Below are 16,116 nucleotides of genomic sequence, written 5' to 3'. Positions count from 1 at the left end.
AACTGTACAATCTCGTTGTTATGAAACTGCTTTTCATCAACCATTGTGTAAGAAAGGCTTACTTTTAGCAGAATCCATTATAGCGCAAGAGTCAGAGAGCCTTTACGCATCAAATAAATATAACTAAACAATTTTGAATTTTAACCATCTAATTTAATAGTTTTGCAAAAACCACACAGAATTCAATCATGGTATGAGAACTATAGCTAAGAAAAAGGTGAAATTGCTTCCTTTTATTTTTGGCAGAATTCAGCGAAATCTTTGCAAAAATCACACTGCATTCTGCAAAAGGTGAAGAAAAAAAGAAGCAAATCTTCCCTTCTTGAAAGACTCTAGTTTGTAAAAGCCACCTGTAAAATTGAGTGTTCTTCAAAATCTAAGAGTAACTGTCAGAGATATCTCCCTTGACATTTTGAGTACATGAAGCAGAACCTGAATTACTTCTCAAGATACAAAAATGTGGCCAACACCAAAAAATCATACTTGATCAACACAACAGAAAGAAGCAAAGAAGATGGCATGAATCTCATACTCCATGTCCAAAAACTATGAATCAGTATACTGTAGGCTTATATACCTCATCAAAACCAGGAAATCTTAGCAGTGCAGCCCCTCTAAATAAAAAAATAAAATTCATGGCTTCATTTCACTGCTACTTCTTGCACTTCCTGCTTATCCCATATCCTGAGATGCCACCATCTAAGGTTGGGGGCACCTGTACGTTACAAAAAGAAAGAACAACAATGTTCATCTTCTGGAAAATCTACTTTTTCTAACTCTCCTTGCAGTTGCTGTATAAGAACCAACTCCAACAACTCTCTCTGGAACATGCTCTTCTTCCTCATCACTGGTTTCATCAGTTCTCCATCTCAGCCCATCATTCACCTCCCTTTCATCAACAATGAACTCCTCTCTACTACTGAAATATAAGGGAAACATAAATACAACAGAATGAGAACAGAGCACTGCACTGCAATTAAATAAATCTTTTTAAGGATGAGAATGGGTATTTTTGAACTAGAATAATTTCACAAGGAAGCATTAGAAGAGAGTAAGAAGAGGCAAAGGGGAAAAAAATTGTTTACCTCCAAGCTATGTCCATCGGATCATCTTTAGAGCTCTTAGTTCTAGGTCCACCGTTTCTATCATTAGGTAAACCATTATTGCTGCCAAACAAAGCCACTGGATTAGCTGTAATCCTATGGGAATATGGAGGGCTAGTATTTCGTAATTGCTTAACGAACCCATTTTGTTCCCTCTCTGGTGACATTTTGTCGAATAAATTGTGAAGCAGGTTACTGTTTGGAAGCACTTCTAATGAAGTTCTGCTGGTCTCTTTTAATGGTGTGGTATTCATGTGACTACCATGATGCATCATAGGAGTTGAGATGCCGTCAAATTTGAAATTTTTGTTGACACTAACTCGACGCTTCTGAGTTCTTTCTGGACTGCTAGATAACCTTTGATGGAGAACTGATGAGGAGCCATGGTTACCCAGTTCCATGTGAGGATTCTTGATAGATGCACCAAATCTTGGTGGAGTTTCAAGAGCTGATGGTTTGAGCATAATGTTATGATTTGTCAGCGAATTCGCAGGCAATGAAACCAATAAACTGCTTGATTTAGGCTCTTGTACCATGGGAAGATCAGCCCTTTCTTGAATTTCAACTTCTCTAGACATCCTATGGACCTCAGGTGGCAATTTTCCAGTCTTAACTTGTTCCTGTTGAACTTTTGGCAGCAACTGAATGGATTGGACCTGTTTAATGAATGTATCATGGTCAATTACTTTAAAGGGTGTTTGAGGTTGGTAGCAGTTACTTTTCAAATTACTTTTTTATTTTATTTTTTAAAATTCATTTTTGACATCACAGTACATCAAAACAATCCAAAAATACTAAAAAAAAATTATTTTGAAGCAAAAAAAAAACAAATTCAAATTTTGACGAAATACAGGTTGAAACTCACTCCCAAACGCCCCCTTAATATGATTTCTTCCCAAACAATAGTTATGCAGGGAAGTTATATTACAATTTGCATTAATAGACAATGATTTCACTCTAAGAAACCTAGTATCAGTTAGGCACTCCTAGCTGGTCCAACACAGCAGCACCTAAAACTTAGCCCTAAAGAGTTCCCACAGAGTTGCTTTAATTTTGTGCTTCTGAGGAGTGAGTGCTTTTGGAAAAATTAATTGACCGCTATTCTGGTTTTGAAGATTAGATTAGTCAATAACAACCTCATATTTAACGCTCCTTTCAACAGAATAAACCTGCACCGATCAAAAAGCATACTTCTTTTTGGCAAAAATGTAGTAGGCACACATAATTTCTACATGATTTTAACCACTTACAACAAGTTCTTCTCTGCGATGACTAGCTGATCTTATTCTGGATAAAGCTTCTCCACTGATAGAATTTTGTGAAATGAACTCCTGCTCCATGCTCTCAAGTTTAGAATGAACATGGTATGCCTCCGCATATCTGTATCGCTGGAACAGAGAAATATATATGTGATAGCAGGTTGTCGAGTAGTCTAGAAGTAATAAGAAATTGGATAAATAGAAGTGGAACTTTATAGCAAAATCATTCACAAAATTACAAGTTACAGCATCAATTTATTTGATATAGCATTCCCTGTGGAGAATTGCTCTAGCAGCACTAACCACTAGAATTCCAGGTTTTAAAATCCAGATCTTAAAACAAACATTAAATGAGATATAATTGTCTTCCATCAGTATTCATTTAATTTTCAACCTTACTCCTGCTTTCATTTCAGTACCAGAGGTCAAGAAACGCTAACAGTTGGGAATAGATAGTAGGGGCATTTTGCAAATAATTTTATTTATGTAAAGCCATCATTTTCAAAAATAAAAGGATATTGAGATGAATTTGTCAAATCATTTGCAGCAAGTGACTTCGCTTGGTTGATGAGCTGTAGGAGGAACTTTGCTTTCAATTTATAACCAAAATTTCACCGTGAGAACATTTTGATTAAACATGAACACAGGAAAAGGAAAATGATAACTTTTGAATTGTACCTGATATGGAGTTTGGTGAGCCAGTGCCAATACTAGGACTATATAGCACACATGATTGCAATATAACAACTCAGTAACATACAGTTAAATGTCTCATCAACAGTTCGACCAAACAAAAATATCATTGATCCTAGAACAGTCTCCAACCTAAAAATCCATTGTTGTTAAGCTAGAGTAAAAGCAAAGTTAAGGGAACATTGAAAATTAACCAAGTTGGTCACAAAACTAAACATATCAAACATTCAGTTCATCATCTTCTTTTATTTTCCCTTTTTAAGTGACAAATTCATCAACAAAAGAGCCAATCTTGTTTCAAAACCTGACTCAAAGTTGATTAAGATCAGTGAAGAAGTTACCTGAAGATAAAACACAACAAGAAGGCTTCCAATAGTAGTTGAAGGGTCATGGAAAGCATAATCCAAGAGACACTTATGAAGATATTTCTCTTCATCCAAATTCCATGGCAACCCTATCATTCGATCTACCAGATTATTCTTGATACAGAGACAACAAATTTCTGTCACCAATATCTCCACCCAGTTTTCCCAGGTCCTGCATTCACCTTTAAGATCATCGGAAGCATCTCGAGGTGGTCCAGCCTTGAACTTATTTTCCCTGACTTTGGTGCAGAGCATTCTCTGATGCATAAACGCTTCAGTCAACAGTCCACACTCCACCCTAACCTGAATTGCAGTAACAGCATCACTAAGTGAAACCATTTGAGATCCATCATGCCCAGACCATCTTAAGACCATCAATGCTGTTTCAGGATTCTCCCTTTCCAAAAGCACTTGAGCAATCTTAGGATGAGTTGATGGGCCTGAAATCTCAGGAAGAAGGTTGCAAGCTTCCTGAGGAACATAAATCAATTAACAGCTGTCAGCATCTAAAAAGGAACTTGGAAAGCACATATTTCATTTCATGAGAGGATTAGAAAAAGTGCTGCAGTCATTCCCAAAATGTAGCTACAATACACAAGTATAACAATACAGAATATCTGCCACCACAAGTTATTGAATATGAAGAGTTTTATGCATTTTAAGCAATAGCATAAAGAATGCACTGATGGATCTCAATAGGACATTTTCAAACACAGAGTATAATTTTCTTGTAACAGAGACCTGTTACCAATGAAATCTCTGAATCTTTTACTTTAGAAGAATACAAAATAAAAACTTTGCATAATGTAGGAATTAAATAGAGCCTCATTCAGATACTTGTAGCTTCAATAAGCTGTATTATTAACAACACATTAAGTGAAAAATATATATACTTGAGAACTTAAATTAAAAGATTTCACTTGTATGTTATATTTCTGTATCCTTAAACTGTCAGACTCCATAATTCATATACAAAAAACAAGAACTCCTAACAAGAATTGTAGCCTGATGCAGTTTTTTAATGCTATATCCATTGTCTTGATTAGAAATAAAACAGATGATTAGATTAATTCAATAATTCAGTATCAGAATAAGTAGACATTCAATTACTTGCAGAGCTTCTTCGTTGTTATCGTCCAGAAGATAGAAGGTAAGTGATTCCAATAATGAATGCCTGGTTATACCAAATGTAGCTGAAAAGTCATCTACAATGTGTTGCCAACTTTCATCTGGCATCGTCCAATGTCGATCAAAAAGATAATAAAGAAACTGTTTTTTATGTTAAGAAAACAAAGGATGACATTACGTTCCGCAAGATGAGAATATATAATTATCAGAAACATATTTAAGAAGGATCAAAGAGATAAAGGATACAATCGCTTGCTTTGCAAGCACCAAATCTGAACTCCCATGTAAAAAGAGTACATCAACAGCAGCTCGAAGATTTTCAAATGGATAACATACTTCCAAACCCTCTAGCTTAGACTTGCAAAACAACCCTCCATCCTTCTGCAATGGTGCAAGTTCTGACTCTTCTCCCATCTCCTGCATATGATTCTGCTCTATCTTGAGATTGGCCAGAGCATCTTCAATGAACAAAGAACCAGCTAGCATGCTGGACTCGGCAGATTGATTTGCTACATCAGGCCATGAACGCTTAATTGCAGCTGATTTCCTTTGATGGACAACAGAACGCCATGACGATAAATTGGTATAACGAGACCTCACATTCTCCAGAAAGTGATGTCTTGCACACCATGCTATAATCTCCATATGCTGAAAATCAAGAATCAACAGATAAAATGGGTTGTGAATCACATGCAGCAATAGAAGACATGAAATGGCATGTTATGGTTTCTATAACACTTGTGGAAGAAGAAAAAAAGCTGTTCTCAGTTCAATAGAAATCATCAAGTCAGTATTATTATTACAACAATGATGATAATGATAAAAATACAGGCAATAAGAATTCTAAATGTGCAGGACATTTCTGAACTCCAAGCTCCAGTTTATTGCATGGTGGGCTTTTCAAAAAATCAACTAATAGATCATGGGATTCTAAAAATACTTGAAGAGAATATCACAAAATATTCACAAGGGGAAATGAAAGGATGGAACTAGGTGACATTATGTACAGTGGAAAAACAACATATAGGAAAGCAAGAACTACAGAAAAAGTTCTAAGTTTAGAACCTATAAACACTTGAAGGTAGCATTCTGTTAACAACTCAATCCTTTAAGCAACCAAACCTGTTTCGCCTTTGAAATGCTCTCTTGAAGGAGCTGCAAGTCATGAAGTCGTGCTGAAAGACTATACTTAAATGATGATTCCAAAACTTCAAGGACATTGGATATTCCAGCCAAATGCACAGAAAGTTTAAGAAGTAAACTCAACCTAGTTTTCATTTCTTCTGCTTCAAGATTATCTAACAAAATGTTAAGACTATTACACTTTGTTGATCACCCAAACAATATAAATGCAATTACACAAAGTAATAACAACACTTAGAATATCAAATTTGAAAAGTTTTGAGGATACATATTACTTGAAGTTCCGCTGTGATTTTTTTAAATGTCCGCTTGCACCAATCCTTGACAACCACTTCATCCAACAAGAAAGCAATGACAGGATCGCTAGACACAGCACTTTCATCCATACAAATATCTGTAACATCTGTTAAATTTATGTTAAGGATATTCATAAGTTCAAGCATGGAGCCTTTTATCTTTTTTCTGAATTTTATTTCAGAAATGAAAATAGATCTTCTATAAAGCATGAATGCCTAGACAGTCACACAGTAATAAAAGTATTAGGCTGTTCACATTTCAAATATCACTTTTACAGTTCAAATGCTTCCATTTAGAAACAAAGGAAAAAAAGTGAAGAAATAATATTTAAGGGAATTGCCTTTGCAAGAATTTTAAGGGTAGATTTCATTTAAAAATACTAGAAATGAATCAAATGCACCAATTTTTTAAAAGTGAATAAACATAGATGTGGCTAAGGTAGATGCAGCAAAGGGATACAGTGACAAATCAAAGAAACCAGGTTATTTTCCAAGGCAACATCAAATAAAGAATAAAGCCGTTGGACATCAGCAGTTAATTCATTGTCCACTTCTTCTTTCTCCTGAAATCTTTCATCACATCTTTTGGAAATAAGGCCAGCCTCTATGCACTCGTAGTAAAGGCGAGGATGGAGCCTAATTCCGGTCTTTGGAATAGGTATTCTACAAACTGGGCAAAGATCACACCGTTGACTACACTCAGAGCATAAGGAAGCATGGCCACATGAGTTCAACACATGCTGAACATAGCGCCCACAACTTCTCAAATCTCTAGTTGCCCGGCAACGCTCGACTTTCGCTTCGCTGCACAACTCAATTAAATCAATAGATGCCAAGTGTTCCAATGCTTCCTGTGATAAGAATCAGCACAAAAATAAAATTTCTCATTGACCAAGCAACTGATGAATATACAGCAAGAGGTGTGTCATATCCCTATTCTGAAGTGCAAAAAACCAAACCACAAATACTTAAATCCCCAAGCATGGACTGGTGACAATTGGACAAGAAGAGAACTTTAACGCCAAACATTCTATACACCATGATTTAGATCTAAAATCCAATTAGGTCAATTCATAGTATTACTCGTGCAAGCAAAATTGGTCCCCGCAAAACATCCTTTTGAAATAATAACGGGTCTTAACCTTACTAGCTTAGTCAAAACAAACAGCCAGCAGCTCATACAATTGCTATCAAATCCAGTTTCAAGAAGCATGCCCGTTAAGCAAAAAAACAACTAGAGACACAATGTATGAAGTAGCAAACCACTAACAATCCTCGTTGTACTACAAATTTCACTTCTTCCTCATCGTATTATGGGTACATCTAAAATAAATAAATTGATGGTTCAAAACCTAAATTTCCGTTCACTAGTTTCTCGATCCCACACTCTACGACAAAAATGAAAATACCCTAATCCGCTGTATAATTGAAAATTAACGTGGAATGAGGTCCATTGGACTAACTATAAGCAGATAAATACATAATCACAAGCAACTACTACTTGAATAAAAAAGCTTACTTAAATTCAATGACGCTTCAAACAACAAAACCATAAAAAAAAAAAAAGAGCTTAGGTTAACTCTATCTGTTACAGTGAGTTTGTGAAGCAATAATGATCCTAAAACCCTAAAAAATAGTAGGAGGACACTAGCTAGGAAGGGCTTCAGGGTTTTATAAAGTAATTGAGAAAGAGTTTCACGCACTTGAACAGCTCGGCTGCTGTAGTTAGGTTGACGAGGCAAAGCAGTGGATCTTGCAGTGCCTCCACCGCAGTCGGCGGAGCTGGAAGGTGAAACCCGACCGTTCATTTGGTTTCGCTCCATTTTCTCTCGGAGAAGAATTCGTGATTCAAGAGACACAAATTAGAAGAGTGTAAATGACTCAAAAACAAAAAGGGAAGATGGGGGAGGGGCGCTTCAAGAGAACGGTGCCATTGGTAGCTAGTTAAGTATCTGAGAAAATAATTCAAATTTTTCGCAAATAATTTTTGGTGTTGGAAGGGAAGGAAGATGCGTTCGTTTTTCCAAAAAAGAGAGGTCCGGGTCGAGTCCAGTGGGAAAACTGGGCCTGTTAGACCCACGGTAATGTTGCTTTACACCAGCTATGACACTGGGCCAATAGTCCAAACCCTGATGGGCAAGCTTGCATGTTATTCGCCCCTTGAATACGACGCCGCTCAAGTTGTTTGGACCTATCCTCCTTCCAAGAGAAAACATTCTCTGGGCTGTTTGTTTCACATAGCGTTTGTTTTGCTGTGGTTGAAACTAGCTATGAAGCGCCGGTTTTTGTTTTCCAAGGAAAAAATAAACATGGAGCTCTCCAGAAATTTTTTTGGATATATGGCAATAAAATCAAGAAAAAAAATCCATGCAACAACAGGGCATAATAAATACTAGGTGGTGGCCCAGTAGTAAAAGCTTAGGACTAAGAGGTTTGCTCTCTCTATGGTCTCAGGTTCGAGCCCTGTGGTTGCTCATATGATGGCCACTGGAGGCTTACATGGTCGTTAACTTCAGGGCCTGTGGGATTAGTCGAGGTGCGCGCAAGCTGGCCCGAACACCCACGTTAAACTAAAAAACAAAATGCAGTAGTATAATGTAACAATATCATTAATGATAATATGAGAGAAAATGGTAGTGAAGAGAGACAATAAAGTTTGGGTTACTTGTGCAAGTCCACGAGGAAGTTACATTGATCTAAAGGTTATATGGAGGATAAATTAATGAAAAGAAAGGCTCAGATACATATCTAGCCTTGCAAAGCTAACCCCGCATGTCTAACCTATTTATTTTTTTAGGTTGGCTGACACGACAAATAAAATGCCACCCTTTTAAAAAAAAATTAGTTAAATTACTCATTATCTTGAATCCAGAATTCAACAATAAAAAAAAAATGAAAGTGGTTGAGAAATCGAGGTTGGTAATTTTTTGGCCTAAAAAAGGATTTTCAACATATTTTCACTTATTAACACCTTTATAATTTCAAAACGGCTAATTTATTAACTCAAAATATACTTTAATTGATCCAAAAACAAAATTAAGTTGTGAAAAAAAAAAATCCAAGCCTGATCTTTTTTTTTTTGTCAAAATAAAAAGAGAAAATATCTATATGAAACTCCTCTCGTTAATTGAAACTCATTAACATCAAGAACGATTGATTTTTTCATTAAACATTAGATATTTGTCATATCTCTCTCTCTCTCTCTCAAACCTGAGGATTGAAAAATAAATAAAATAAAGTTTTGGACCAAAATATTCAATTGAAAAACTAAATAGGCCAAAAAGAAATTTGGCAAAACTAGTCATGATCTCACAAAACTAGTTATCATATATTTTAAGGTCAAATTTAGACCTTACTTGGTTCGTATTACATTTTGTCTAAGACCAAGACATTGTTTGTTTAATATGCTCTGTATCGAATCAGTTGGTTACACGTGACATTATTACACTTGTGTAAATACATATTTATTATTAATAAATGTTTAATTTATCTTTAAAATTCATACAATATTATATTAATGAATCTAATATTTGATTTATAAATCAAGAGTAAAGATAAAGTTCACGGGATAAAAATATTTTGCAAAGAAAATTATAAAGTTGTTATAATTATAGGATTCATATTGCATCAAAGCATTGTTTCTAAAATGTTTATGGTCGATGCTTTTTTAAATACTGGATAATTATTAAAACCATAGAGATTGATACATGTTATATTCTTTTTTTATGAAAAAAGTAGTTGTTCTTATAATTTGAGGTATAAGGAATACTTAGAACTAATATATAGGTGTTTGTCATAAGAAATATACACCAAACTAGCTCACATAAGAATTTTATATAGAGAGATTACTTATGTTTATGGAAAGGCTCATGTAAAGGTTGAGTAACTGATATGCAGACTTGAGATCACTAAGTTATCTTATATAGAGAATATTATGTTTTAATCATGTAACATGTTATCTTAATCATGTAACATGTTATCTTAATCAAGGTAACGAAGGGGTGTACATTGAGCATAACATAAACTATATGAAGGCATTTGAATAATCAAAAGAGGATTCATCACCTTGGGTGAATTAAAAAAAAAAGTTTCATCTATTCTCAAATAGTATTGACTAAGAAATCATTGGTCAAGGTGGAATGAATTTTGAAAAAAGTTTCAAGTCTTATTCAGGCGATCAATTACTATTATGTAGAGAACAAACATGATTTAACATGGCAGACATACTTCATGCTTTAATGTTAAATCAAAACATTATTGATGAGAGGACATTAATTACACTAAAAAATCATTCACTTAAAGGTTAAGTCAAATCACTAATGATTTTTGTAATATTTGGGGGATCATAACACATTGCTAGACGATATATCTGATCTTCAAATATAAATTAATCAATTAATGAGTTGATAATAAATTAAATTATTTAATTTATTTAATTAGAATTAGAATTTATATTTGAGCCAACATATTAAAAACCTAATGGGTCACACACATTAAGAACCATTAGTCATAAATTAAACTAGGATGATTTAATTAAGTATGACTTGATCAAAATATATTTTATAAATTATAGACTAGAATATAATTAATACAAAGATTATATTTCTAGACCTAGAAAAATCAAGTAGGGACTTGACTGGGTTAATTTCTATATTTTTCTAAATTAATATATGGATATTATTCAGGGAGCGAATTGATATTTTGCCAATTTGTAAGGTTTTTCATATTTTCTTATAAATAGTAAGCTATGCCTTTTTTATTTTAAGTGCTTGTTTATTAAACAAAATAAAATTACGTAAGTCACAAAATAAAAATCTAACACTCTAGGCATAACAATCTCTCTTTCTTAAATTGAGATTTAAGAGATTTCTCACTGGTGGTTCGTATGGATTATCATTGAAAGCTAGACAATTGGATGACTTGTGGTTTGCGACGACTCAACCTTTAAAGAATTATTCAAAGCCGAAGAAGATCATATCTTCAGGTAATAAATCTCTAAAAAACTTTAGATTTATCTAATAGGATCCTATTGACTCCAGAATAATTTTGTTTTATTGTTTCCATATGTAATATTTAGAAATCCAATAAACACATCCATGAATGATGGCTGCTAGCCCCATTACAAACCGTGGTCTACTTGCTTATTAGTGTGACCAGGGACAAGGTCTATGAGTACTTACTGTTAACATGTGAATGTGATGCTTGTTATGCCAAGCTATTGTGTCCTTTATTTGGGTAATGTGTTGGTACATCAATGTGGAGTCAAGAGTTACAATGTGAGATTGTGCGTGAAGAGGAACTATACAAGGTATTAGGTCTTGCATGAAGGATTGTCTTTTTTATTGGGCCATGTAACCTGACACTTCAGGATTACAATGTCTGTACCAAAGAATTTAATTTCTTGATAGTGATTTAGCTCACTTAGAGTTAAATAATGATTCTTGTTGGGACATCCTTGTTCTTAGTTGGAGTTAATTCCTTGTACAATGTGACAAGCCAACATCCTTCATGATTATACTTAAAAATTCTACGCGATATATTGCATATTCTTATTTCACTTCCAATATTGGGTGAATCACGAACTCTTTTTCTCTCAATTATGAATGGTTTAAGAACGCCTTGTCCGGTAATAAAAATACAATGCGAAACTCGTCGTCATCAACATCTTCGTCACCTTACTTTCTCACCCATATAAAGATGTTTGCCCTAACAGTATATTAGAATGTGTTGTGGCTAAAATAACAATAAAAATGATGTATTTGGAGTGGATTAGAAGGCTAGAATTCCTCTTACTGATTTTGTTAGAGATATATTCCTTAACTATAGAACATATGTGAGCAAGCCTCAAACTAACGATTGGGTGATACTTGCATTATTTGATCGGTTTATACAACATTTATGAAGGTGTCGATGAGATGTGGTGTATTATGGACAACATTGCGCTCAATTTATGTCGTGGTGGACTTCAATAGGTTGGGGAGGCTGAGCGTCTTGAAGTGACATTACCAGAAGATGAGATTGTTTATCAGTAGTGTTTTAGGGATACTGGTTCGTCCATGAGTTGGGGTAATGTTGGTCCTCCTCAAACCTACATGAATATTACAGATTTTTCCTCGAGTTAGACGAGTTGTGTGCCAGACCCGTCCACAAGTGCTCCAGGCCTTCCATGAGATGAGGCAATTATGAGATATAATTACATGTTATTATATGTTATGACAATTATGAGTAGATGTACAATTAGTTTGATTTTAATGAAATGTTATGTTAGTTGTCGGTCTAATTTTATTGCTTATAATTTAAGATATTATGTTATGTTTATGTGAATTATGTCTTGATGTTGTAAAACTAATTATTTGAATTGTGTGAATTGTGGGTTTTTTTTTATATAAGAAGTTAATGACAGAAGAAACTGTTCCAGGATGAATCTCTTAGTTGAGTCGCAGATAATATGTGCGACTCTCTACTCATACATAAAAAATATAATTATGAAATTGCAAATATTATTTTTATTTCTCGTATTGTAGATGTTTTTCGCGACTTCATTCAAAATGTTAGGTCCCTCGTATTTTATTGCTTGTACTATTTATTTATTTTTTAAAAAAAGAACAATTTGTTGTGCTAAGTTGCCTAAAAAAAACTCAAAAGTATTATTGAACAAAAAGGGTTCAAAAGAGAGACAAGGAGTGTCTACTCCTCACTAATATAATAATACACAAGATGTATAATTAATTTGATTTTAATGAAATGTTATGTTAATCGCTGGTCTAATTTTATTGCTTATAATTTAAGATATTATGTTATGTTTATTTGAATTTGATGTTGCAAAACTAATTATTTGAATTGTGTGAATTGTGGGTTTTTTTTTTTTTTTTTTTGCAGGGAGTTAATGATCAAAGAAATTATTCTAGGATGAATCTTTTAATTGAGTCTTAAATAATATGTGCGACTCTTGAGATAATAATATGTGCCACTCTCGAGTATTATTAAAAAAAAAGGGCTCAAAAGAGTGATAAGGAGTGTCTGCTCCTCACTAATATAATAATACACGAGCAGACCACGTTAATGCCAAGAGGAAGAAGTTGATTATTCCGAGGCCACAGGGAACATACCAGGCAGGAAGCTAGCAAAGTAAGGTACTTGTTTAATCAGCCATGGTGACCCTCTTGTATACAACCAAGCAAGTATATCTTGGTATGCCCAAAGTCATCATTAGTATTAAATCTTGAATAATAATGATTATAACGATAAGATATTAAGATGCGAGTCTTTCTACAGATTCATTTGCAATCAAGAAGAATCTTCACGTGGGCTCCCAATGTCCCTGCCTGCGAGAGAGATCGTATCATGAGCATGGAGACTGATAATGATGACCTGTCATCATTCTAAGGGTAGGCTAATAATTAACTCATAAATTAATCACTTATTTATCATCTTAAATGATTGTGCTATTATATCATTTCCACAATTCCCCATTGCAGTAAACAACTTCACCAACCAGACATGCTTCCTCAGCAAAATCCTCAAGACTTTTATGTCCCGATAATGCCCTTGCAACCCCCACGTGCAATCACAGCTTCATTTAAACAACCATGGGCATGAATGTCCCTAGCTTATGATTCGAGAATCAACCTGGACCGTGCATAAGAAGCACGTGCAGCCCATCTAGTTGTTGCCTACCTAAAACATTGATTAACTGAAAACACCGATCTAAGCAAAGGATGACTAACCGCTCATCACATGGTGACCAGCTCAGCCGGTCACATGGGGGTGGCTACGCTGGGCCCGCCAGATACTTTCATACAAGAAGCAAGAAAAGCTGGCTTTTTAACCCTTTGAATTTTGAACTTTCTTTTCCTGGTTAATGGTTGCGCGTGCACGTGTGGGAAATCCCGTGACGAGCGGCTTGTATTGTTTTGCGTATAATCTAACGGCTGGGAGAAGTCCGTACTTGTGGTCACCGATTGTGCCGGTGAAGAAGGGAAATGATTTGTTGGGGGTTTGAGCGTTGAATAGATCTAGCAAAGACACGGTAACTTTGACCGAAAGTGCACGTGCGGATTTTTAGGATACACGTGTGCTTTGCTGTCTTTGGGCTGTACAGGGAATGGTGCGCCACATAGGATCCACATGAGTGGTAATAATGGAATCACAAGGCGGTTGTGGGAGCCCGAGATTGGCTAATTGTTTTCTAATTTCTGTCAATAAACTTTAAATTGCCTGCTGCTGTTGCTTATCATCCTCCATGGATTTTATTTTTTTTAAGAATTAGCAGCTTCCATGAATTCATTCTCACGCACCATTTATTGTTGAGAGATTCCGTTTCACTTTTAGATTTTATACACTTTATATCTCCGGAACTTTGAGACTAAATGAATCGTGTAATTGGCAAGAAAACTAACGAGGATGATTTCCAAAGAATGTTAATATTGATACTTAAAAACTATTTGGTTTTACATTTTAAAAATATTTTTAAAAAAAATTAAATTTTTTTTTTCCGCAAATTAAATATTTTTTTATATTTTCGAATATTTTTGATGTACTAATGTTAAAAATAAATTTTAAAAAAATAAAAATAAATATTATTTCTAAACATTTTAAAATGCAACTATTATCACAATACAAAACAAATTATTATTCTATTTTTTCAAGAAAAAAAAATGGATGGGAAAAGAGAAAGGGAGGTGAGAAATTTGTATTTTCGTTCTCTTGTTGGGACGAGGGTGGAAAATGAAAAGATAAAAAGGGAGTAGGGAAAAAATTCTAAATAGGAAAGAGAGGAGGAAAGTAATTGTAAAAAAAATTAAATTAATATTATGCCCTTGTCTAAAGCCAATATGACAATAACTATTATGCTTTTATTAGGGATGGTATGCTTTTGTGTTTTAAAAGCTTTTTAAAAAAAAATTAAAATTTTTTTATTTTATTTTTTTCAAATTAATATTTTTTTTTATGTTTTTAAATCATTTTAATATACTGATATTAAAAATAATTTTAAAAAAATAAAAAATATTATTTTAATATATTTTTAAATAAAAATTATTTTAAAAAATAATACAACATCACTCAATCACATGTAGTTCCGGTGGGCGATGGGGAATCTTTACTCTACGTTTTCCTTCCTGTTACCAAAACAAGGGAAAATATCTTGTGGCTTGCACTCTCCGGTCTCCACTCTCTCATTTGCCTTCCCTCCTCTCTTCACTATTTCCAAACACGAAGTAAAACTAAAACAGCCTCTTCTCATCGAATCTCATAAATTTAAAATAATTTGCTTATCAATTAATGTGTGTAATTGATGTGAATTTCACTATTTTTCTTTTAGAATGATTTTTTTTTTTGTGTGAACCAGGGTATCCTAGGCTTGGCCCAGACTAATCCCCGTCCCGGGTAGCAAGGGCTCCCCAGACCTCGTAAGCGACGAGAGCGCGCCTAACTGCTCCGTCAGGACCTCCTGGGTTCTTTTAACTAAAACAACCTAAGTTCAATTAACTAAAACACGGCCAAGAATATAAAACAAAAAGAATCCATAAAAAGAAAAATAAATTGTAGAGTTCAAAACCTAATATCAAAAATAAAAACAAAAACTCAAAAAATAAAAAGCCGGATAAAAAAACTAGAGTAAGCTCGGGGTCACTTGACGAACCAACAACCCGCGATAAAAAATCAAAAGGATGACATGATAAAAAAACAAAACCAAAGTTAAAAAAAAGTCAAAAAAACATCTGGCAATTTGGGTTAACTTTAGCAACTCAGCTCTAAAAATCACCAAACAATAACAAAGTTTAAGGGCAAATAATTTAATGCAGAATAATAAAATTGAAAAAAAAATCATAAAAAATCGAGGGAAAAAATCCGAGTCAAACCGGGCTAACTCGACTAACCCGCTACACCTCCAAAAAAAGGGCCTAACAGAAAAGCACAATTAAATAAAAAAATATTGTGAATGAAAAATGCAAGTTCTCCTGGGGTAGCTTGACCAACCCGCTTTTAAAACAACAAAACAGAAAAAGAAGCAAAAAATGACAAAACTCAAGGGTAAATAATTTAATGGAAAGTGAAGAAATTGTAAAAAAAAAGATCATAAAAAATTGAGAAAAAAAACCAAGTCAACCAATTAACTCGACTGATC

The 16,116-nt window shown here is 34.2% G+C and overlaps 1 protein-coding gene across 1 annotated transcript; it reads right to left on the bottom strand.

The window, feature by feature from the left end:
• Nucleotides 1-460: 460 nt before the first annotated feature.
• LOC18094594 (E3 ubiquitin-protein ligase HOS1) lies at nucleotides 461-7,984 on the bottom strand. The gene is made up of 10 exons (XM_024589242.2): nucleotides 7,691-7,984; nucleotides 6,448-6,838; nucleotides 5,960-6,094; nucleotides 5,671-5,846; nucleotides 4,795-5,196; nucleotides 4,531-4,689; nucleotides 3,397-3,891; nucleotides 2,354-2,491; nucleotides 1,086-1,759; nucleotides 461-919 (listed from the first exon to the last, which is right to left on the bottom strand). Exons 1-10 carry the CDS (start codon nucleotides 7,808-7,810, stop codon nucleotides 748-750), a joined length of 2,862 nt encoding a protein of 953 aa, XP_024445010.2. The 5' UTR covers nucleotides 7,811-7,984; the 3' UTR covers nucleotides 461-747.
• Between the last annotated feature and the right edge of the window lie 8,132 nt (nucleotides 7,985-16,116).

This window comes from Populus trichocarpa, chromosome 1 (genome assembly GCF_000002775.5).
Source record: "Populus trichocarpa isolate Nisqually-1 chromosome 1, P.trichocarpa_v4.1, whole genome shotgun sequence".
NCBI lineage: Eukaryota > Viridiplantae > Streptophyta > Magnoliopsida > Malpighiales > Salicaceae > Populus > Populus trichocarpa.
Note: the sequence above shows the minus strand (reverse complement) of the source record. Positions and strands in the feature narration are given on the sequence as shown.

Coding starts and splice junctions, on each gene's coding strand:
- LOC18094594 (XM_024589242.2), bottom strand. CDS start 7,810: ATGGAGCGAAACCAAATGAACGGTCGGGTTTCACCTTCCAGCTCCGCC. Junction 5,847..5,959: donor AGCGGAACTTCAAGTAATAT/GTATCCTCAAAA, acceptor ACATTTTGTTAG/ATAATCTTGAAGCAGAAGAA. Junction 2,492..3,396: donor TTGTTGTGTTTTATCTTCAG/GTAACTTCTTCA, acceptor TCTCTGTTCCAG/CGATACAGATATGCGGAGGC.